This window comes from Struthio camelus, chromosome 16, assembly GCF_040807025.1.
Source record: "Struthio camelus isolate bStrCam1 chromosome 16, bStrCam1.hap1, whole genome shotgun sequence".
Classification (NCBI taxonomy): domain Eukaryota; kingdom Metazoa; phylum Chordata; class Aves; order Struthioniformes; family Struthionidae; genus Struthio; species Struthio camelus.
In genome coordinates, this window is record NC_090957.1 from 13010776 (window position 1) to 13034959 (window position 24184).

The window sequence follows — 24184 nt, forward strand, 5'->3', positions numbered from 1 at the left end:
CCTATCTCAGTGTCTCGGAGAAGCCATTTCAGGATCCACCTCTTCTAGTTGCTATTCCCAGTTTCCAAGCACAAAGCAGAGATCAGTACCATCATTATCACCATCATGCTACTAATAATATTTAGCTAACTTACAGGGTCATTGTGAGAACCGATTATTGTATGTGAGGAGTTCTTATATGTTACAGATTTGCTATACCAACTGGGAAAGCAGAATTAGAGAGGCTGGGCCTGTTTATCTAGGAGTCTGCAAGTCAGCAGAACAGCCACTCTGGGACATAAGCAGCTCATGCTTTTCATGTGTTAACACTCCCCAACATGAGTGAGCCTCCTCCTCATCCTCTTTTTTTGCAGTCCTCCTCCCAGCACCACTTATATGGATATAGCAGGGTTACAGAGCACACTGACTACCACAATAGGATCCACTGGCATGAACCTTAGGACTCTGTTATAATGCGAAGAGCAATACCTCATGGCAGTGTCAAAAACCTCATTTGAGCTCTCTGTTCCTTCTTCTACTTATCCTTTTTCTCACAGGAGAAGAAGTCGGATCTTTATCTCAGCTGCACTGTGTAATTCCTCTGCATTCACACTAACATGAATAGACCTCAGCCCAGCTATTTTCCTTACAAACTCTCTTCCCATTACTCAGGTCCGATGAAGATATATCATTTACTCTCTACAACTTTTCAACCCTAAATAAACATTTCTCCTTCATAAGCAAAGATTTTTTTTTATATCAACCCACTGCTACTGTTTCACAGCACATTTGAAAAACAAACATTTGCAGCCTATCAAATAACGCATTTTCCTTAAAATTCCTCTCTTCTGTAAAATTATAGGATGTGCTTTTGCCTTTCTGCTGTACCAGTGACTGCACAGAAATGCACTGCAGCATTGCTGCTGTCGCACATGTGTACCCTGCAAACTGCTTGGGCCTAGCCTTCTTCTGCTCCATTAGCAATGAAGAATCTCATTAATTTGTTCTGAAGCACAAACAGTGATCAGCCGTATCAGTTGAGGGCTGTCAATAGCAGAGAGATCCCTAGTACACACAAGTGAAAGACTTGGTGCAAAAAAGTATGGCACAGATGATCCATGTCCTAAGTAAATAGCTCAGTCCTCCTGACAGTCATTTTTGTTAAGCATCTGTACAAAACATGGCACAATAGTCCTTAACTATAATTCCCAACTGCAAACAGAAGAACATACAGTTAGTGTATAGCCTAAAAATCCTTCCCTAGGCATTTCAGATTTGTTAAAATGCATCCATGACTATTTTTAAAGGTATCAAAAATCTTTTTCAGAACTGGGCAGAAATGGCAAAATATCTGGAATCTTTGTACATGGTGTTTTTAGCATAAAGTTCCATTAATTGGCATGAAATTTACTCATAGCAAACATCTCAATTTTTCCTGTGGTAGTTCTTGATCTCACATTTTGAAAGGTCACAAAATAGAACAGCTCGACTCTCTGGCATGCACGTGTGTTGGAAGGTTACACTGCTGTCTAAGAACACAAACTTCTCTTGACAGCCAACAAGCATCCCAAGTGCGTTGCACGCACATGCAGCATGCACTTTGCACGCCCCAGCACCCTGGTCATCATCACCTTCTTAGTCCTCCTAGAGAAGCAAGAGTCTCCACCTAGATCAAACACAAAAAGACCATGCTGAGGAGTTTAAAACACTCCATATTCCAGCTCAGAAAGAGGGAGCTGTCAGTGGCCAACATTACTAAGGGCAAAATTACAGCATGTGGGAATTACAGATCTGCAGACAAACCAGCAATCTGCGAGGAATTCAAGTCACCAGCAGCAACAAATTAGGACCACAATGCTAACAAAATTAGACACAGTCTCCTTTTAACCTCATCTCTATTTTTAAGGGGCTTTTTTTTTTTTTTAAGGTTTTCTATTTGTTGTTTGTTGTGTTGTTAAAGTTTCCATGAAATTGGGCTGAGAGCAACTGTTTAGGAACAAAGTTTCCCCATAATTTACTCTCATTACCCTAGGCTGTGTAAAATTATTCCCGTGTGTGTGCAAGGCTTCTCTCAGAAACTTTAACAGAGCAACAGAGTCGCACAGCAGAGAGAAAACTCAGTAGCAACATGAAAAACTCCATAATCTTTGCAAATGTGCCACTAGAGAGAAGGATGTCAGCTGGAGAATTTTCTGAAGTTTCCTTGCATTCTTAGGTCTTCTCTCCAGGTGAGGACATTGCTAGAGCCAAAAGGCAACTCTTTCCTAGTGTGACTCTTGCTCATCTAAATCTCAGTAGATTGAACTGTGGAAGAACAAAAACAAAAAACCAAGCCAATCTCCCCCCCCCCCTCCCCCCAAACATCATATAGCAGCATATTTAAAACCCTGCTTGTTCACTTTGGTAATTACTCTAACAGTCCATCTGAGCACTGCCTCTCAGCTCTCTTCTCCAAAGGAGAAACCAAAATCTGAAGGAGAAAGAGGAAACGGCTCATCTGCTGAATACAATGTTCGGAAATGTGAGGTGAACATTCCTCACCAAAGTGAGATGAATGTTCCCACCCGAGCACAAAGAAAGGGTTCCTACTTCATATATTTTCCATTGTTTGCGCTTACTTGCATATAAGTAACTACGTTTAGCAATCACCAAGAGGGGATGTTGAGCAGCTAAAGAGACTAGTATTTTTAACAGTGCAGTAACAGAAGCAACAAGGCAGGCTACACCCTGTTTGGTTCTAACAATATACTCCAGTTCTGACCCAGATAGCCTCCAGTTCATGGGTATAGTTACCTCTGTAACACTCTCAGCAAGACGTGCAACATCCACTACCCAAACGAAAGCATCATATGCAAGTTATCCACAACAAGGGGGCTGCAGCAGTGAACCCCAAAGGAAACCAAGTGCCACAGCGTGCTCTGCGGTCTAAGTAGGCCTGGTAGAAAGCTCCACTGCGCAATGCTCTGTCAAGCATTTTCAACAATAAAAAGAGAACAGACACAGAGTCTGCACAGAACATAAGGAATCTGGATTGGAACAAATACTTTGGAGTGAAGGATATTTAAATGAGATAGCATCATAACATAAGAAAATATCCTCTAGGCACTAATGGAGGCAACAGTTTCAAATTTCCATGTTGAAAAAGTGTTTGCTGGTTTGAAACCAAGTGGTTCATCAGTGCCAACACGATGGGAGGACTTGTGCAGAGCAGGCAGACCTGGCAAGCCTCACACCCCAGTGGCCATTTCACACTCACATGCTGGCTGGTGCACCTTGCTGCTGTTCACTAAGTGCAGCTGCTAAGGCAGGTGTGTCTGGCACACAGGGTCCTGCATGGGGGAGAGGCAGCAGCCCTGCGCTCCGTAGAAGGCACATTGCCCAAGAGATCTGAATAAATACATCAAGAGGGGCTTTTTCAACCTACAATAGATTTCAAATACAAATATGCAGTGCTCCACAAGTGACTGCTACTGTCTCAAATGACCCAGCATCCTTGCACAGCTGTCACTTGACACTGACTGCTGGTGACTGGAGTTGCTGCCTTTCTTTATATATTTAACAGAAACCTCATAACGCAGCCCTTTCTAGCTTTCATTACATCCACTGGAAAATGAGACCCTGTAAAAATATAATGCAGACTGTTTATGGACAAAGACAAGACTGGCAAGGAAATAAGCGTTCTTAAAACTATTAATTGAGATAGAAGGAACAGGGAACACTCATCAGTGCAGACTGCTGGCACACAAGGTCAGATCAGCAGCCAGCAACGGCAGGTGCAAATGATGAAAACTGTGCGCAAATTCTGGAGGGACAGCTTTCTAACAGAGGAGCTCTTCTCCACTGGGGCTTGTGCCACTGCCTAATTTGATTACGCACACGTGAGAGTCTTGGAGAGAGAGACAAGGAGAGAAAGAGTAAGGCCCCTCTAAGCACCCATGCTGAACTTAAAGGGGCACATGCAGCTGCGTTTGCAGCAGCAGCAGGGGTTCTGAACAGTGGTCCATAGCAAAATTACAGGGGTCTCAGACAGCTGACATGGCACGATCGTTTGGTAGGCAAAAAATTACTCGCTTTCCTCACAGCAAACCACACGCCGCATAGCAATTTTGACTGCAAAGACATTATCTGAGATTTAAAGGGAAACTAATCTTTTAAAAAAGAAACATACCACAGAGCAAGAGAGCCTGGAATCTGTGTGCGAACACAGCCGCACAGGCGCGTGCACACACACACACGCTTGCAAGTGTTACCCTCTTACAGCTTACTACCAAGTCTGCTGTCCTCAGTTACCACAGCTATCTCTTTGGGAACACTTAAACGTCTGGCTCCTAAAGCTGCTGCTACACTATAACATTCAGTATTTCTAGTTACATATTAACCTTCACCAGTTTACACACAAGCGGAGCTCAAATTGCTGGGTGGCTATGCCTGCTACAATTATTTATAACGCCAGGCCTTAAAAAATTGCCATGAAACACTAACTACATCTCCTCAACTAAAAGCGCTCCAGGCATGCTCTTGCTTGCCTCTTGCCTTGAATCCTTACAGAGGCAACCTGGGACTGTTTCTTTTATGTGGCGGATCAATTCAGTCACTACTACATCCTGGATTTGAAACAATAAAATAAGAAGCTCAGTCTAAGATCAAACCCTCCAGATTAAACCCAAGAATATCTCTAAAGAATAACATTGCTCTTTTCCAATATATTTAGGTATATATATTTTTAAACCTACCTTAAAATTGTCAAGACACTGCCTACCAGAGTCTAAATTATACTTTCAAAATTATATGTATTAATATTTAAAATATATAATTATAAAGGAGCAGATATATTTTAAAACTACCATACTTGCAAATGTATTTTTTTAAATAGAAACTTCTTGCATTATTGTAATGTCTGTCTTTTAGGTCTCTTGCCTTTAAGTCTCCGCACTAGCAGAGGCAACTGGAGTTGGAGGAGTTGACACATTCGACTGCACGTCACACAGTGATGTTCTTCTACATGATGTCAATGGTATTGATTAAAAAAAGAGAGAGAGAGAAAGCTCTCTTACTAGAGACAGCAATCACATAGGAAACCTCTCCCACTCATGATTGAAACAGCTCAAAATTCCATTGCATGAGCTATCCAGTGAATAAAAACAAACATCTTCAGGTTACTAAGTCCAGTAATTCCTAAATGGTGCTGAATATATTTCGTATTCACAAAGAAAATGCAAAGAGAGAGTTAACAGAGCTTGGCCAATTAACTCAAGGATAAACCCCAATTCAGATTGTACTGGCTGTGCTTATGGACAGAAACCTCTACCCAGCCACTTTCATAGCATGGTTATTACTCAAGAAGCTTTGTTCTAATGTTGGCTCTACTGCTAATTTATTCCTGATAAGTAAAATAGCCTTCAATGATGCAAGCCATTTAAACGTACACTTGTGAGGCAGATGTAAGCTTGCAATGATGTACAGAGTTTTTGACATTTATATCATTATATATTTTTTCACCATAATAAGAATACAGAAACATTATGGATTATGGGTCACTTCCAAATGAAAAGAACAATTTTCACAAAAGCAATTAAATGCCAAGCAAAAGTGATTTACCTCTCTTTTCTTCAGCTGCTACTAGAATCGCTTGCAAGCTACAGTCCAAAAAGCTGGTTGTTTTGGTAGCTTTGTAATTACTTTAAAAATAGCCAACCACACCATGAATAGCTGCCAAAAATGGGCCTTACCTTTAAAGGTAAGGTATAAAGGTAATTTTATCCATACTCGGGAAAGTGTTTTGGCATCCAAGTACTTTACTGAAGCACAGTATGAGAGAGTAAGAACCCCTGGAAAGGCATGCAATGACTCAACAAATGTGTTTTCATTAGAAATAAGCTCCGAGAAGCACAACCGTTAGCGCAGAACTGCATCTGTAACTTCTGAGACTTACAGATTTATCTGATCAAGAATGACGTCCCATTTCTCCAGTGGCCCCAACCTCAGTGACTCAGGACATGACCTAAAATTTATTTCAGTAAGAAATGAAAGGTCTACCCAGTTCCATGAGTGTTAGATCACATCTAAGACAACATTCTAGCTTCCAAAACTGGTCACATATCTAAGCCTACAAAACAACTGCAGGTGATGTACACTTATACCTAGCTGGAATTTGCCAACACATAAAAGTGTGATTATGGCTACCTAAAAATACAGGTTTTGTAAAGGAAATGGCAAGTGACCCTAAACTGTAGCAGTGCTACAAAGACATTGCTGTGTTCTGGTAGATAGACAGGCAATAGATAGATAGATAGGCAGGCAAGAGAAATTCTTTTATTTCATTGCTTTTTCATTTTACTTCTGTACACTTCAAACTACTCCACGAAGCTGGCAAGCCCACAGCGCTCTAAGTGCTAGGAAACTGCTACGTAGTGCGCATAAGCATCCAGCATCTGCATAAATATAAAAAGTAGATTAAACGAACACAGACGTAAATGAAATCATGTTGGCCATTCCCTCAACAGCTAAAAAATACTGTTGGGGAGAAAGGAGGGGAGTAAAAGGCAGAAGATACAGTCACTGTGTGGAGTATTAGTGGGTGACGTACAATCTTTCACCAGAATTATCACCCAGCATACTCACATTCTGACCAGCGACTCAAGATTTGCTTTATTTGGGATTGTGTAATTGTTTACATAGTCTCTATGCAAACAGAGATGAAAGAAACACCAGGATTCATCTCATTTGAAGGGAAAAAATTTCCTTTGCATTAATACCGCTTGGAAAGAAGATACACACACACACACACACACACACACTCTTCTTCGCATCTCAAGTGCCACAGCTTAATATTGAGCATCAGAAGTTCTGGAATCTCAGTATGTTATTATAGTCAAAATCAACAGCTAGAAACTCACACCTTATTATTTTCTGTATCTTATTACAGGGAAAACATCATGGAAAGATCAGTGTTTGCACTTCCAAGCACTCTTTCTTGGGTGTCCTATTGGTATTTCTGATGCTGGGACAAAAGCACCTCTGGGCTACAAAATCCTTAAAAATTGCAAAGAGATGCCATCTCTCATCCCCTGATATTTTCACAATACACTGCTTCTGTCCACCTTTTCTCTTCCCCATCAAGTAGGAGCTAACATTTCCAAGACTGAGTCATTCGAGAACTCTTAATTCTATTCAGAGCATTGTAGCTTTCGGTCACCAGTGGCCGTTAGGGGCATTTATTCCTCAATATATAAAGACTGTTATCCTTAAGGTTAGTCAGCATTACTGGTTGCTAGGAGGAATAGCAAGAGTGCTATAAATGTTTTCAGATTAGTATAGCTGCAGCTGTATTTAAGCTCTAATAGCTTAACACACATGCACACAACAAAAACTCTTTAGGAGCCACATTAGTGTATTAGGGGGAAAAAAACACAATCATTTGTCCTTAAACTTATTGCACAGTTCATTTCCTAACTTATACAGCTAACATTTATTAATAGTGTTGCAATTCTATACTAATCATTGTTTAGCACTGACAATATGTTTGGAACTGCACAAAATTGATCCCTGACCCAAACTGCTTAAACAGTTCCAAGTCAGTGCTCCAAAGCCAACATTTCATACAAAAACCTGCTCAATTCTAAAGCCTGGATAACAGTACATCTTGGTCAGTCCATGTCACATCAAGTCATCTAACTCGTGCTGTTGAGGACAGACAAGCTGCAGTGGGTCTAGCTGGAATACAGTTTACAGGCACAAGCTTGATGGAGAAAACAACCCAACAACACTACTAACAATGCAAAAAGGAGAATACAGTATCTTTTGGGTGATAACAGCATCAATATGCAGGAAATCAATATCCCATTAGTCTCACATGGTCAAATAAAATATGTTTCACTGAAGAAATACACAGTAAGAGCACACAGCTATTTGCAAACTTCCAGAACTGCACACCCGATAGCACAGCTCTGCTAAAGCAACTATATATGCCAGCATATACAAAGCAAGGTCCTCACTACAACACAGGCACAAATCATGAAATAAATAGGTGGCTAACAGAAGGAAATGAAAATTGCAGATCAACAATGGGGCAAGACCCTTTCTTCAGATCTGCATTGCTTTGTTGGTTTGCTTTCCCAAAGGATCATCTCTCTGAAACGAGAGTATGCAGGGAAAGCAGATTGTCAAATCATAGGGCAGCCATCTGAATCAAACCTAACTTTCAGACAGGTTTAAGTCAAGCCCTGCAGGCTTCAAGCAAACCGTTTTGCTGGCTCTGTCATTTCACCCACTCTTGTTTTTTCCACGTTGCCAAGAACACAGGGCTCATATTCTAAGGTAATAACAACGTGGGTCTAACAGGAATAAAAGAAAATGGGAAGCGATGAAACAGAAATAATTAACTGTGTTCTATTATTTACATAAATATTGGTAGAAGCCCGAACAAGGAGTAAAATGGATTACAGCACTTTTGGTTCAATGAAGCCTTAAAACAAGAAAATCATCATCACATGCCAAGGCTAAAAGGATTTTCATTCCACCATGTGCTTCTCTCATTCCACCAGCTAAGCTCCAAGCTGCTACTGCAGCTATTCCCTGTCCAACCCTGATCTTTTCCCTCTGCTGTTCTGTTCAGCCACTGCAGTTGCTGGCCACCAGCAGAAGCCTAGGAAAGGCATTTACCAAAACCAGTTGGAGATAATATTGTTCACCAACAACATAAGCTTGGTATATTCATACCACTGAAGGCTGAATTTAAGTCAGGCAAGGCATAAAGATGATCTAGAGTTTTTCTTCTGTATTTCTCTCCCTTCTCTTCATTTAAAATTGTTCTATGATTACTATTTTGGTAGATGATTAACAGCTCTGGAGAGGGATGACTGATATTTATCCCCTCAAAAACATACAGAGCACAAAATGGGCGAAAGTGGCAATGCTGCCATCATAGCATGCTTCATCGATGCCTAGAAGGATCAGCGTGACAGAAGAAACTCAGTGGTTTACTCTGTCCTTTCATATTTTGAGAGATAACATGATGGTTCCCAGCTATAGGTTACGTAGAGGCTTTCATGAAGCATACAGCATCATGAGACGCTTTAAACAAAAAACAAACAAAAAACCACATCACACCACAGAGTCCTGAATAAGTTTAAGCGCCCTCCCAAGGAAACTTTCAGCCACTCCTGACTAGGAATTGGACCAAAGCAATGAATTAAAAGGTGAAGGATTCTACATCCCATTAGTCATCCAGCATCCCTTACGTTCTCACTTTTCTGGTTATTTATACTGCTGCAAGAACCAGAAGCATGGAAATTAGCGTTCCCTTCCTTTCACTTCCTCTCCCTGCAACTCTAGAGAAATAGCTGGGTTACACAAGACAGAAACATCCACAAAACAATGAAAACAGATGTGTTCCCCCCCCCCCAAAAAAAAAAAAAAAAGAGAGAGCATGAAATGCCTATTGTGTGTGCCAATTCGAAGTAAAGCAGTTATTCTATGATTAGCGTGGTGATTAGTGGCACTATTTTAATAGTGCAAAGCTCAGAGGGAGGTTCTAATAGAACTCAGAACTAAGGTTTGGTGGGGGTATTTGTCTTGGTGGTTTTTGTTTCTTTTCTTTCTTTCTTTTTTTTTTTTTTGATTCTGCCTTTACTTCTCTCAAATTTGCTATTTGACTTTCAGACCAGTAATTTCAGACCAGTTCACCAAGAACACAATTTTCAAGAAGGCCATGCAAGTATCCAGATTTCTCTGGAAATCAGCAGGAGTTGGATGCCTCACTTATACCCTCTTTGGGCTCCCAGCCCAAGCACATTCTGCTTAACTCTTATCTTCCGTGGTACCTTAGGCATTTCACAGGTCCTTCACAGATCTGATTTTGAGCATAGGTTACTTTTTCTGTAACAATCACCACCCTACATCCACTGTGCCAATTTCTAGAAAAATCTTAGACAGAAGTGTCATCCTCCATCGCCCATTTCCAACAGACAATTTCATGCTTTCTCCCATGATGCTCCTCACACTTAGTAGATGTTTACACACAGTTTAAGATACTACTGTCATCCTTGAAATCTTTCCTTCAGCCTTTGGCTGTGCTGCCTATCAAATAGGTCATATCAGCTAATCTGCTGGAGCTAGGGCCTCTCACACTAACCAATACTGGGTCTTGTCTTCTCAGACTCCCCCATGTGTCAGCCTACCGCTGTCCAGTATCTCTTGATACACAGGGATTATAAGGACTCTGGGTGCACCACCTCCTTCAGTAGAAGCTGCACTATGAGGTCCTGGTCTGTAAGACTAACAAAGCAATGAAGATGCAAACAAGCAGCTCAGCAAAAATTCTGATCTCCAAATTTCCTAACTGCTACCTGTAAAATAAAATTATGGTTTTCCACTGAATTTCCAGAATCTGTAACCTGAACTTTTATTAACATTTACGAAGTACCTCAAGGTCTTTGCATGAAGCAGGCAACCAAATGGCAATGTACATAGTCCTGCCATAGTTATTCAAGCAACTATTTTCAGAAAAGAAAAAAAATACCTATGCATCTTATTAGGCACCTATAAGTAAATAATATTTTCCAAAAAATTTTTAAGATCTCACTTATACTTTGAGAACAGATTTATCATTCAGTAAGCACAGGCAGTCACACTTCTAACATGATACTCCTACACAGGGCAAACTGATTCTAGGACTGCTATCTAGCGTGCAGTTTAGGTGCTTCTAGGGTATAGTCTACCAGAAGCAATAAGGAATACATGCATAATATATAGGGACAACTAAAAACAAGCTGACTGGTGGAATTTAACTCTGCTACAGCTTGGTATACTGTTTAAAAAAAAAATCATGAAGAAATGATTGTAAAATTCTTACACTTTTGAGCATAAAAGCTTTACTACATGGCTTCTGGTATTGACAGTCTCAACGATCAGGCATTATCACGCTATTCTTAGGAACACAATATTTATGAGGATCTTAACTCCATGTAACGAAGGCCATATTCACAGACTGTGATGACTTGGATGCTTTTGGGGGGAAAAAAAAAAAAAAAAAATCAATCAACGTGCATGAAAGAGGATCTCAGAGTCAAACAGGAAAATCTGTACGTAATAACCAAGATAGTTACTATCTAGCAAACTACGTCACAAGGAAGAAAAAGTACTATGATTAAACATAATAAGACTACATTTGAAACGTAAAATACTCTGGATCAAATCCTGCCAGTTCACATAAGAACTGGCAAACAGGAAGTAGCTGACTATGCAATAATGGCCATCACATATGGAAAAAACATCCTTGGAGAACTAGATGATACTACATGGTCCTTGTAATTGTGCTGCAGAGTGCTTTCTATTGTGTGTTTGTGAAACATGAATTTGTCCTTCTAGCTTTTGCTCACAGTGCAGTGCTTCTCAAGTTCTGAGCCAGTAACACCTATTTCTCAAGGAAACCACTGCTGTCCTTTTGCAAATCCTCACTGTGATAACATGCCTTGCACGAGCTAAGTGATACTGCTGGCTCGAGTAAGTTTTGTCAATATTTTCTTCTGATGTTTTCCAAAATTGCACTCCTTCCGCAGCCAAATCCTAGGTAATAGCAAAATTGAGATTAGCTCAACAAGAGATGAAACATGAAGAGCTCGCATGGTCGCTTAATGGTTTCCTCCCTCGAACTATAAGCACTGAGTTTAGTCTCGTTACAATTGGGATAAGGGGTTCTCTTTATGGTGTTACGTATTTTAGCTCTTAGACTGCATGAAGATCATTCAGTATGGAACAGTAACATATTACCTTATAAGCATATCACAAACGCGAACTCACAAATAATAAAAAGCAGTTTTGGCTTATTAACTCTTAAACACCTTTACATTTCAGAATTAGCATTGAACCTTTCCTAACCCTTCAGTTATAGCTTGTGCTACATAGTTTTAAACTTGACTTTCAACTTGCAATAATCATTTGCATTTAAGTATCTTCAAAGAATGGTATTTGCAAGTATGTGTTGTAATGAGACGCTAATTAACACAAATATGGTTATTAGCAAGTTACAGACATTTACCAGACAAAAAAAGCAGACCAGAACCTATGTCTTACTTCGTGTCACAGAGAATCTCAAGGATGGACTAATACCAGGCAAGACTCTGCCACTAGCTACGTTACTATGGGCAAGTCACTGACACTCTAAAACTCTGTTTCCCCTTCCGTAGTGGGACTGTAAGACTCATTGGTAGACTCATTTGCTTGGTAGTTCTCCAGCTTAATTAAATCATTACCTTTAAATTAAAGGCACTACAGAAATGCCAGGAAGTAGCATCTGAATTAGAAGGCGGAGGTGACACCCCAGTGAAGCAAGACTATTTTCATTGTCAACAGCAGGCACAGTGAAAGGTCATTCATGGCATAATTGTGAAACCACATTCCAAGCTTCTGAAGGTAAGATGACTTTTCCCAAAACTTCATTAAGGAAGAGGATGTGTCCCAGCATCACTAGATGGTTGGAATGCTGTCCTGTAGTTTCACAGGTGATCTATAATAGTTTCATTAGTTTTCCTATTTCCTTACTCTTTCCTTTCCCAACAGCAGCAAAACATCACAGCTTTTGAAAGAATGCTTTTTCCACAGGCAACTGTTTTCGCTATGATCAAAGACCCATTAAGAAAATTGCAGAGGATCATTTTCCTTCAAGACAATAATGTTCAGCATAGGCTTTTCAACCTTTTCTTTAGAAGAGCCACAGCAGAGGCACTCCAACCTTTTGTCTGGGACAGCTTCTCTCAAATATCTTTATATTTTGACATTCTCCATACACACTGGGAATTTCCAGTATTGGGTAAACATAAGGACATTACTGAAAGACCCACTGCTACTGCACAGACTTTTTATTTTGAAACTATTGGAAAAAAATATTCTTAAACTGCAGGAAACAGGCCAGTCCTTGGCAGAGGCCTAATTCCATCATGGATTCACAGAAGAGTTGTAACTTAGTCTTAGGTATGAAGCTGCATAAGCCCTGTATCTCAGAAATTGCACTGAACTTCTATCGTGTAATGTCCCAAATACTTAGAGACACATCTCATCCTTAACGCATTTCATCCATACTGGGGAATCATTGAAACCAAAACTAGAGAAACAGCTACTTCCTCATTTGTTGCACCTGAAAAAGATTACCCAAGAATGACGCATTCCACGCAGTCTCCTTGTATCCAGAAGTAGGAGTGTAAACATCAAGAAATACTGCATTTGCTGTTTAGAATATCTTTCAGCAACGAGGAGAAGTCAGCCTGGAGTTTTCCTTCTATTACATAAGATCTCCTTGCATTGACTGGATGTGTATTATCTAACTTCTGTGTACTTATGTTAGAAAACAATGGAAAATGCTCAGGGGATTACATTTGCAACAATATATCTTCTTCTTTTCTGTTGATTAAACACAACTTTGCCTTAAAAACACACACAGGTGACCAGGAAGGCCAAAATGGTTGCAGTAAGTTTTAAAATGAGACCTGATAGAGAGCGTACATTTAAAATAGTGCCCATACAACTATGCTGTCTGTTTGCTTATGTCTGTCTGTCAGCTGCCTACTAACAACTTCTGAGGCTACTGACCTGCTTTGACTAAATCTGACAGCAGGAAAAACTCCCAAAGTTCCCAACTCTTTCATTAAAAGCAAAAAAATAAAGAGTCGGGGAGAGGAGAGACTCTTGTAAGACAAGGGAAAGGTTAATGATAACTTTTATTTGACATCAGAGGACCCACATGATGGATCACTCTAGAGACACAAATCCTTAGGAACTTATTTCCATTGGTTCTCACTGCTCTTCGAACACTTGTTTTGAATAGCAGGAGAACAGCTGAAGCCAGAAATTAATTCTAGTTCTCACAACAGTTCATTGGCCTTAGGTAAATCATAACCTCAGAGTCTAACATTAGCTACGTTATGGCAGGGGAAGTAAACTCCCTTATTATGTTGCTGCAACAATTCATATTTGCAAAGCACTTTGAAGGTCTGTAGAGCTGTATTCTCTAATCATTACCAGTCTTGAGACATGAACTGAATAGTCAAAATGCTAGCCTGATTCATATGTAAGTGCACATCACATAAGCATGCACTGAGAGTCAAAAATATAAAAGCAAAGATTGCTTTTAAGGAACACTTTATAAGAGTCAGTTTTGAACCCAACAGCCGTATCATTCTTATTACCACAGCACTTTTATCAGATTGGATTTAAATTATTCCGTATTTTGGATTTGCACTTTATAAGACATCAGTTTGAAAAGTAAATACCAACTAACAGAACCCAAAAATATCGTGCTTCCCTCCTCTCCACCTGCCACAGAGGAAAGTCTCTTGTCTCATCTTAAACATTTGATATCAAACAGAAAGCTGACAGATATGTTTCACAGGGCAATTATTGGCCACACCAAAACCAGAGCATCTCCTAGAAACACCAGCGGTCACAACGTTGCGACTGATGATACTGCACTACGGTAGGCAGGTGTCTGTATCCCCTGTTTGGTCAGGTGCTTTCCAGTCTTCCCACAAAGGAAGACAATTCTTCCCTCCCTTGTCAGAGCATCCTACGCCTTCTGCTCTTGTGGGCAGAAAAATTAGATGACGTGGCTCCTTGCTGAAACTACTATGGCAAAGGGGTAAACAAGACGACGTTTTTTATTTTTTATATATAAAAACACTGAGTGTACATGCAGGTGGGGGGAGGGAACAGTTTCCTGAAAGAGTTGCCTTCCACGTATTAGAGGAATACAGTTCTTTGTGGTCAATCTCTCTTCCGAAGAGATTCCTCTCTGAGGGTGCAGGAGCAAACTACACTATCGTTCAGTGCTAACAGAGCCACCTGGTATCTTCAAGCTTCCTCCTGTAGCACCCTTAGCGTCAAATGAATACTCAGTACCTCCCCAGACTTGGCCTTTACGTTTCCTTAAGGAGCAAGCCCTGTCTAGTAATAATAAAGCCACAGCAACTGTGGTGATTTTCTTTCTAATCCCCACCACATCCCTATCCCAAACAAAACCAAACCAACCTGGCCAACTGATTCTGACAGTAGTGACTAGATTTATATCTCTTGCACACTATTATTGCCCTACCAACGTACGTTATTTCAATATAGTATAAATATATACACTGATTTAATACCCCATTTAGTCCTAGAGATGAAGACACAAGTATGCATAGTGCAAAATTTTTATATACCCCAAGTCCATTTACACACTCTAAAAATAGAACTATCAGTATTAGTAAACACAGAATATGCATTATTTAATTACATAAGACAGTTGAATATCAACAAGCCTACTTCATTCCTAATTAGTAAAAGTTCAATAATCATTTTCCTCCCTGCTGTTATTGCCTGACAAGAATAAATGAGGAGTCCCCTCTAGGGACTGTACAGTAAGCAGCCTAACACACATTTGTTTCAAAATCAAGCTCCACAGTAACGCTAATCACTGAGGCACATAGTGCCTTCCATGCAATACAGCTGGTGAAGTGTATCTATCCGGGAGTAAAGGATTTTAAAACGTTTATCTCCAGAAAATAGACACTTTGCGAAGTGCACTGCGGCTGCCTTGCTGCTGCTTCTGCATATCGCTCCACTTCTAACCAGTGAAAACTATCAGGCAGCTCTGTTGGCACCTACTTGTGAGTTCTGCAGAGAAGGGACCCTGCTTGCTAAAGGACAGCCTGGTTTTTGAGATCAGAGAGACTCAGCAAAAACAAAGCAGAGGTGATTTGTTTCAGCGCAATTGTCCTCCAAAGACACAAAAGTGAATGCAATCCCATTTTCCTCATTTCCCAGCGCATCGTATTTGTTTGACAGCAGCTGCACCTGTCACCCGCAGCGCTTATACTGCTCCCAAGATCAATAACGCTTCTCCCATCAGTCCACGAAATCGCACAAAGTACCCTCCACGTTTGTCAGCCCTACCCAGCATCAGTCCTTTCCAAGAAATAATTTTAAAAAATTAAAAAAAAAATTTACTCCACCATCAAGCCTAGAAAAACAGAGGACGCCACTTTTTATTTTCAAAAAAAAATTAAGACAAACTAGAGAACAATACCCGAGGGTCTGCACAATGGGCACTAACCGCAGCCCGCTCACTGCCGCTCGGGCACAGCGACCCGGAGCCCCGGCCGCCGGCCCGGCTCCGCTCCCCGCCCTACCTGACCGGCTGCGCCCCCGCGGGAGGAGACGCCTCGCGCCGCAGCGGGCCCGCGGCGGGGCTGGGCACCCCGGCGCCCCTCACGGCCGGCTGAGGGGGGCGAGCCGAGCCGGGCCGGGCCGGGCCGTCCTCACCTGCCACCGTGTACCGGTCCAGGTAGTTGAGCACGTTGCCCACGCTGAGGATGCCCGCGGCCGCCACCCGGGCCCGGCCGAGGCTCGGCGCCTTGTGGCGGGCGGCCGGGCGCTCGGGGTTCTTGGCGGCCGCCGGCGGGTCCATCCTGCCCGACAGGGTCTGCACCTCGCCCTCGGCGCCGCGGCCGCAGCAGCCCCGCTCGCCGTCTTCCTCCTCCTCCTCGTCGCCGGCTCGGAGCCGCCCGCCGCAGCCCGGGCTGCTGCCGGAGGAGCCGTCGCTTTCCAGGCACATCATGGGCGGCGGGAGGCAACCCGCGGCGCGCAAGAGCCCGCGCGGAGTGGCCGGCGGAGCGCGCTCAGCGCCGCATCCCCGCGCCGCCTCAGCCGCCCGCCCTCTCGGCTGCCTGCGGGACCGGCCGCCGCCGCCGCCTCTGACAGCTGCCCGGGCGGGCCGGGCCGGGGGCCAGGCTCCGCCCCGTCCTCTCCCGCCCCGCCCCAACGGCCGCGCGCAGCCGCGCGCCCCGCGCCAACGGCCCCCACCAGAGGGCCGCGCGCCCCGCGCCAACGGTCGCGCCAACGGTCGCGCCAACGGCCGCCCCCCCGCCCCCGAGGGCCGCGCGCCCCGCGCCAACGGTCGCGCCAACGGCCGCCCCCCCGCCCCCGAGGGCCGCGCGCCCCTCCCTTCCTGCCCGCTCCAGGAGGCAGAGCGTCACCCCACGCTGCCTCAGGCTCCCTCCGTGGGCAGGGAGCAGACGTTTGGGATCTACAGCCTGGGGTCCCCTTAGCGGCTCAGGGGTGCTCCCCGCATCAGCATGTCGATGTGACGGCCCTAATTGATCAGCTCCCTTTACCTTGCTTTATTTTTACAGCTCTACATAGATGCTTAACAAAATAGGGATTGGCTGGCAAAAATCACAGGGCTTGAGGCAATAGCAGCACTGGTTTGTACGCAGCAGTAAACGCCACATGGGCCACATACACCTGCCATCAGAACTGTATTTAAGAACAAATCCATGCACCAAGAAGGCTGCTTGCATAGTTTCGACTCCCAAAACTGTCTACAGTCACACAGGGGACTGCTGTCAGGGAAGGGACAACACTGCGAGGGAACATCAGGACACAGGGGAAGGTGCTACCAACCTCGCAGCTTCCTGCTTGGCCCCAGACGATTTTCCTATCCCACAGAAATTGCTTCAGGAACAACGTGCATCTTCAAAGGAAGAAAAATTGCTCCAAGATTCCCTGCGCTGAAAACAGTTTCGCCCCCACTCCCTGCACATTTCCACCTCTGAGCTAAGAGCAGCCAAGAGAAGTTTCATTTCAAAAGGAGAAGCCTTCAAAGAGATAAAAGTGTTCAAGTGCTCACAATCAGAGCGGCTCCAGCCTGTCGTACCTGTAGCAAAACTCCAAAAGCTAACTACAAACGAAGGAATAAAACGACAGCTGAAGAGCTCACGTGCATCTGTCAAGGAGCAGTGGGTGAAGATTTCACATTTCTCAGTTTGTTGATCTTGTCTATGAAACTGTATCAGGACTGAAGTCTTCATATTTCCAGGATACATATATTTACACAAAAACTCCGTCGCCTACTCCAAACAAACCAGAGAGAGTTACTCAGAGAAGCAGCACAATGCAGCGTGTGCATGTTCAACATACCTGGCCTTGTCACACCCTTTTCACAGAGCTGGAACCAGTCTCGGCAGCAGCAAGGCACTGATGACACCAGGGCCAGGCTACGTCAGCAATCCGATGCGATACTGCCAAAGGAAACCCCGGCACGCTGCAGGTGAAAAGGGCACTTTTCAGTGAGCTAGTGTTCAGTTCTTTTTGAGCAGCATGCCATTAAGAAAGGGAACGAGCACTGTTTCTCGTGACGTGCAGTACTCGTAATAGGGGTAAGTGATGTTTTCATGTTGAAAGATCTGTGCAGATGTTCCAGAGGTAGTTTTGGTAACAGAAACACTGCAACTGGATTAACATAGGATGACGTTCCAGTTAATTTGTCCAAATCTAGACATTCATCTTTTACCCCACTTTAGCATCTGCAGTTCAGATGTGACTGTCTATATGGTAAAGGTTATACTAACAGAACTGCTTCTTCACATTCCCACTAATTTCAGTGTTGAAATGCTGTACATTCATGTGGTCAAGTGACATTGCTCACCCTGAAGATCCTATAGTCCAAAAAGTGAAAATCAGGGTAGAACAGAAAAATCAGAGGAGTGAAATAGCTTCACCAAGACCACACAGCTTGGTCAGCAGTGGAGTTAAAACTTGCAGGTTCTTTAATCTGCACATATCTTGCACTAAAAGCAGATGAGTTACAGGTTCGAGGAGATTGGAAGAGGCTAGCCAAAGTATCTACCATCCCTCAAATGTGTATGGTATACTCCAAAGTCTATTCCTCTCCTCTCTTTCTTCACTGATAGGGCTACCCACAGGCTTTGCGTACATAGTCCACAGTTTAGTCCCTTTCTGAATACAGAAAACAGTGTTCAGAAGATGTACAAGCATAACAGGTAAGACAGAATTTAAATCCCTAACCTCACAGATTAAATGCTTCCCCTGGAAGTAGTTAGGAAAGCACAGGTTTCTTGATAAACATTTCTTCTTTCTTTTCATTTCTTTCTTTTCATTTGTATCCAAAACCACACCCCCCACAAACACAGCTGACCCTGGCACCAAGGTGGCTTGATGCACATTAAAACAGCTGCCTAAAAAGACTGGGAGTGGCTTCTTCAAATCCCCTTGATCCAGCTAATCCCCAAGAAAAGAGGACCAACCCAAATACCAGCTTACTGTTAAAGGTCAACACAGATGCTCCAAGGGACAGGCTGGCTTCTGACTGCCAGCCTTAGTCAGAGCAAGGCAGGACCAAACTGAAGAGGTTTGCCAGAGCATCCTTTTCCTTTTGATGGAGAGGAGTTTCAGCTCAAAAACATCCGATTCCAACTATCACACAAAGAAAGAGGCATCAGTTAGACAAATTGTTCCATGGGTTATGCGGGGTCTCACAGTCAACCCCAACACCTTCAACCTCAGTCAGAAACTCACAAACAAAGCAGATGCCATTGCATCCATGTCATGGGATTTATAAACAGAAGGAACTGGAAAAAAACGTGAAGGAATTGGCATTACTGGCAGGATGATTCATGACTGAACTGTTAAAATCACTAGTTACTGCCTTAAAAATAAATAAAAGATAGAGGCGTGGGGTGGATTCTAGCTGAAAGACATTGCTGGGTTTTTTTGTTTTTTTGTTTTTTTTTTACTGTTACAGGTTATTGAGACAATTTGATTGCAGTGTGTAACTTCTGTCACGGGGAGAAAAACTAAGAGCCCTAATCAAGTGAAGAAAGGCATAGCAAGAACCAGAACAATGGCTGAGAACGGAAGTCAGAAAAATTCAAATGAATCATCTGGTTCACATTTGTTACAGACTGCTCATCCCTAGAACAAAATGCTAAAGAGAGGGCATTTTCTCCATCCCTTAATGTCCTTGGTTCCAGGTTGATTGTCTTCCTAGAAAGCATATTTTTAAACTCAAACATGAGCTTTTGCACTCTGCACAGACATACCTGGCTGTAATTGAGTGATACAGGTCCAGCTAGATGGATTAGAATCCCTCCCAGCCCTAAAGATATGAATATGAATTCATATTCCCCAATTACTAAGCACACAGCATTCTGCACCCACCTCAGGCCTAAGGCTGATCTGAGCATAGCCCCTAGGAAAGCACATTATGCCTACCTAATCTTGAAATGGTCATTGCAAAAAGGAAGTGTTTGCATACTCCTGGTCACAAAGATGAAAGACATCTTCCAAGAAACTGAGGATACTGTATCCTATCTAGAAGTTGGGGAGCTCCCTCCCACTAGGGACGCTACCAAAAGGTATATAGATATAACAAGTAAGAGACAAGTTTATTCTTAGGCGGCTCATCTTTGTGCTTCTTCTCAACTATGCCTGTCATTTTTGTCTGCTCCAGAATGAGCTCTGGCTAGCTACTGCAGTTTTCAACTACCCAGACAGGATATCGGTTATGCTCTGGGATAACATAGTCAGCAGCCTTTCCAGGGAGAAGTTTCCAGGGAGTAGCCTTGAGCACGTCTCCAGAAGCACTTCAGCCTATACCCCATCGCTGTCTTTTCCCAGTGGCCTCAAACACAGAGAGGCTCTCTGGATGAGACGAACTGAAATCATGCACAAGTCCTTAACCATGGTGGAGGGGAAGGTATCTACAAGACATCTTGCTGAGTGTTCAATGACGAAAAGAACCAATTCACTTCTTAATAGCCCTGACATCTCCTAATATAGTTGATAAAGAAAATTCCTGGAGGAATAAGCTCTATTATTTTGTTAGTATCTTAATAGCTTTAAAATATTTTGTTTTTATCCTAGCCTGCACTTGCAGATTTTTCCCAATCTCCGGAGTTTTAGAGGTGGCCCATATGAACGAAAGTGCTTCTACTTGACAACAGCTATAATCTATCTTTTTGGAAACAAAACCATGTTTGTCTATGCACCAACATTATGTGGGTTGACGCAGACCAATAGCTGGATCGGCCTACAGGAACTTTATGCCCAGCCCGTCACCTTTTCTCCCAAGGGGCAATGGATGGTCCTCTGGCACTAGGCATCAACAGGTGTTTTATCCCTCATCTCCCTCCTCATTGCCCAACATCACATAACTGTTTTGGAAATAATGAGAGGTAATTAAAAGAAAATGACTTTCCATCGCTAGCCTAGATAACTTAAAATCTAGATTCCCTTCTCAATTAATTAAAAAGTCTTAGAAGAGACTTTTTTTTTTATACTTGAAAAACCACAGCAATCTCTCTTTAATAAACTGGCAGAGTGTTGTAGTCTCCCTGAAGTAACTCTTTGCTGAAGCATATACATACCTAACCACTACCATCTATTGCCGAAAATAGTCTAACATTTTAGAATGTAAAGAAAATAATTAGAACTCAAAACTACTTTTGTCATTTTTACATGTTTTGCTTAAACAATCTAGTTCAAAATCTGGACTCAAAAAAACAGACACACACACACACAGAATCTCTTACTTGAAGAAAAATAAAGCTAAAGAACACTAACCTCTAGGACTTCCAGCCTCAGATTTTAGGTCACCCAGATGTAAAGTATTAGCCTGACCAAATCATATGAAAGGAGGCATCATCAGGTGGGCGTCAAGGTTGGAAGAACACAACACAGGACAATGACAGAATTCTCTCCAGCCCTATCCATTTTGGGGCTTTGGACATCTTGCAGCTCTGCAAGAATAAGTACAGTAACCCAACATTTACCCATCTACATTCCATTATGTCCACTGTATCTCCAGGTTTGTTCTTCTTCAGTAACTCTTAGCTGAATTAACCTGTTACTAATAACTGATGTTACAGCAGCATCTACAAGCTCATCCAGCTCAAAGGCTTCTTGGGCCAGATGCTGTACTCTGCCAGGGGAGAGCTTGCTAAGAGTGAAGTAAGTTTTCCACCCCAGTGGAAGGGGATACACATTAACATACATCTCTATGCTTTCCAACAGCCACTCCCCCAAACAGGCTCTCTCCTTTGACTATCCAGGGAGTCCAGCTTCCTAATTTAGCAATCTAAGATGTGTTCAATGCTCAGTAACGTGATATCCCCTGGTTATCATCCTTCTTCCTCCAAACTCATCTACAATATGTCTCCCTGAGGAGAGCTTCGGGCTCCAGTATGCTGGAACCCTTTTGCACAGGGTGCTGTGTGCACAGTACAGTGCAGCCAGACCTTGTCCCCTTCAGAAGCATTTCATTTAGCAGAGAATTTATGAACAGTGCCCCAAGCTACACAGAGGTTTTAAGATCTATCAGAAGGCAATTAGGCTTCATCTCAATGTCAGAAATGGACTGGTGCTTTAATTGGCTCGCTGGATCCCACAGAAATATGAAGGAGGCAGAAACAGTGTGATTCAAAGGAAAATCCGTGAACAGGAGTTGGCATCACAAGGACCAGTGCCTTTCTAACCCTCATGTTGTACTGCCTGAAATGGTAAAATGGATGCAGAAGAAACTGTGTTGCCCTGAAAATATTTAGCTTTTGCAACAGTATGAGCAGCCGCTTTCTCCCTCCCCTACAATCCTGAATATTCATTTGTGCATTTTTCAGTTACAACATTTTTATAGAGTCCCAGTCCGCTTGGCGTATTATAGTCAATGCCAACCAAAACTGAAAAAAAAACCCAAAACAAACAAAAAAAAACCAACAAAACACCAAAACCCCAAACCAAAAATCTACAGGCATAGCAGACTGTTCAGAATCACAGTATCCAAAAGCAGTTGTTACAGTAGGCAAACAACACAGCTGTCCATTGCAGTTTCTAAGTGAACGGTCTTTGATGTTCAGGACAGTTTGTTGAATGTAGTAATCCATCTCCAGAAGTACTGACTTTCGTTACAGTCAGAGGAGTGTCAGTGCTCCAAATAAAAGGGGTCTGTGGTCTCACCTCAGGTCCCAGCGGGGACTGCAATTGCTAGTATGCCGCATTTTTGGCAAGTTTTGTCTCATGTTTGAATGAAGGACGCTGAGCCTGAACTACTGCCTGCTCCCACTAGAGGAGTCAGATTCTGCAAATGATAACATGCATATTTGCAGTTAGCGTCCTGCTTCTTAGAACAGCTAAATACTTGAGGTCTGATTAACTAGCATTTAAGAATCCAGTGTGGAATGGAGAGTTACAGAAATAGCATTCTTGCACCACCCCAGCATTTTAGAATGGGACTGCCAGGTCCATGTGGGAGCAGAGGAATCCCAAAACAATAGGGACAGACCCAACAGACAGAGCAATTTATAAACAGCTTCCTGGCATCTTACAAAAGGTCTCAAGCCACCAGAAGGGGATCCTTAACAGAAAACAACATTAACAGTAACATTTCCACTGCTTGCCTTTGCCCACATGAATACAGATAAGAAATGAGGTCACAGAAAGTGAAATAGGCTGAAATGTTATGGCTCTAACTATATGGTTTTCACAGTCAAGTTGACTTAACTCATTTCAAGAGCAGATTTCCTCAAGCAACTTTGAAAGTTCCAGCTTATTACCAGCAGCAAATCAGGGCTAAGCATCCACCGTCCCAGTAATTGTCCCCCAAATTACAATCCCAGTCCCGTACGTAACCTCTTCCAATTTAGGTTGGTACATCAGAGTCGCTTGAATTTACAATACTATGGGGCAAAGCATTTGCCATTTGCAGTTAAAAAGCAGCTATAGCCTCAGTTTTGGTTTGCATCAGATATAACACACTTAGTAATTTTAATGCCTTTTCAACTTTTACATAGAAGGCATTTGGTTTATAATTGGATATGGGGCATGCACTGTTCTGGACTGAAGAGCACTTCCATCCTTGGACTGAGTGATTGCCTACAATTACAGGGGACAGGGTTAGACAGCTAGGTATATAGGATGGAAGGAAGCAGCTATTATTCTTAATAGCCCAGCAGTTTCAAACTCTGAAGTCCACACTGGCGTCTGGTCCAATTGATCAAACAAAACAGAACGTGCAGAGGTTGCTTCACTAGCCAGCTGCCCTACCCAACTTTTAAGAAGATCAAGAACACATGCAAAGAGCTCTTTAACCAGCTACAGGGCACCTTACACCATGAGCAGGAGAAAAACAACAACAACAACAGCAGCTGCAGCAGCAAAGACATTCTTCAAAGCTGCCAAAACATCACTCCAAAATTGGAAAGGTTTCTTCTGGAGGTGCTGAACTAGGTTTCTATCCAATGTAGCGGTGCTTACAGGTGTTAGTGAGATTGTTTGATGAAATCATAGTTTGACTATAGATGAACGTAGGGAATTTAAGAGGATTTTTGAAGAAAAAAGTCCAAATCATTCTGAGATCATTCATGTCTTGAAAGAAAAGACATTC

At 42.6% G+C, this 24184-nt stretch overlaps 1 protein-coding gene across 5 annotated transcripts in view; it reads right to left on the bottom strand.

Moving 5' to 3' along the window:
- The window catches only part of LOC104146252 (SPNS lysolipid transporter 2, sphingosine-1-phosphate), a 143471-nt gene extending 126799 nt beyond the window's left edge, over positions 1 to 16672 (bottom strand). For 3 of the 5 annotated variants that reach the window (XR_011134856.1, XR_011134854.1, XM_068910103.1), the window contains exon 1: positions 16270 to 16671. Coding sequence is in view for 2 of the 5 variants with exons in the window: in XM_068910103.1 (XP_068766204.1) it covers positions 16270 to 16564 (295 nt within the window). In the remaining 3 variants the exon portion in view is untranslated. Of the gene's footprint in view, positions 1 to 16269 lie in introns of all 5 variants that reach the window. The other 2 variants (XR_011134855.1, XM_068910102.1) reach the window with 2 other exon arrangements.
- Positions 16673 to 24184: the final 7512 nt, after the last annotated feature.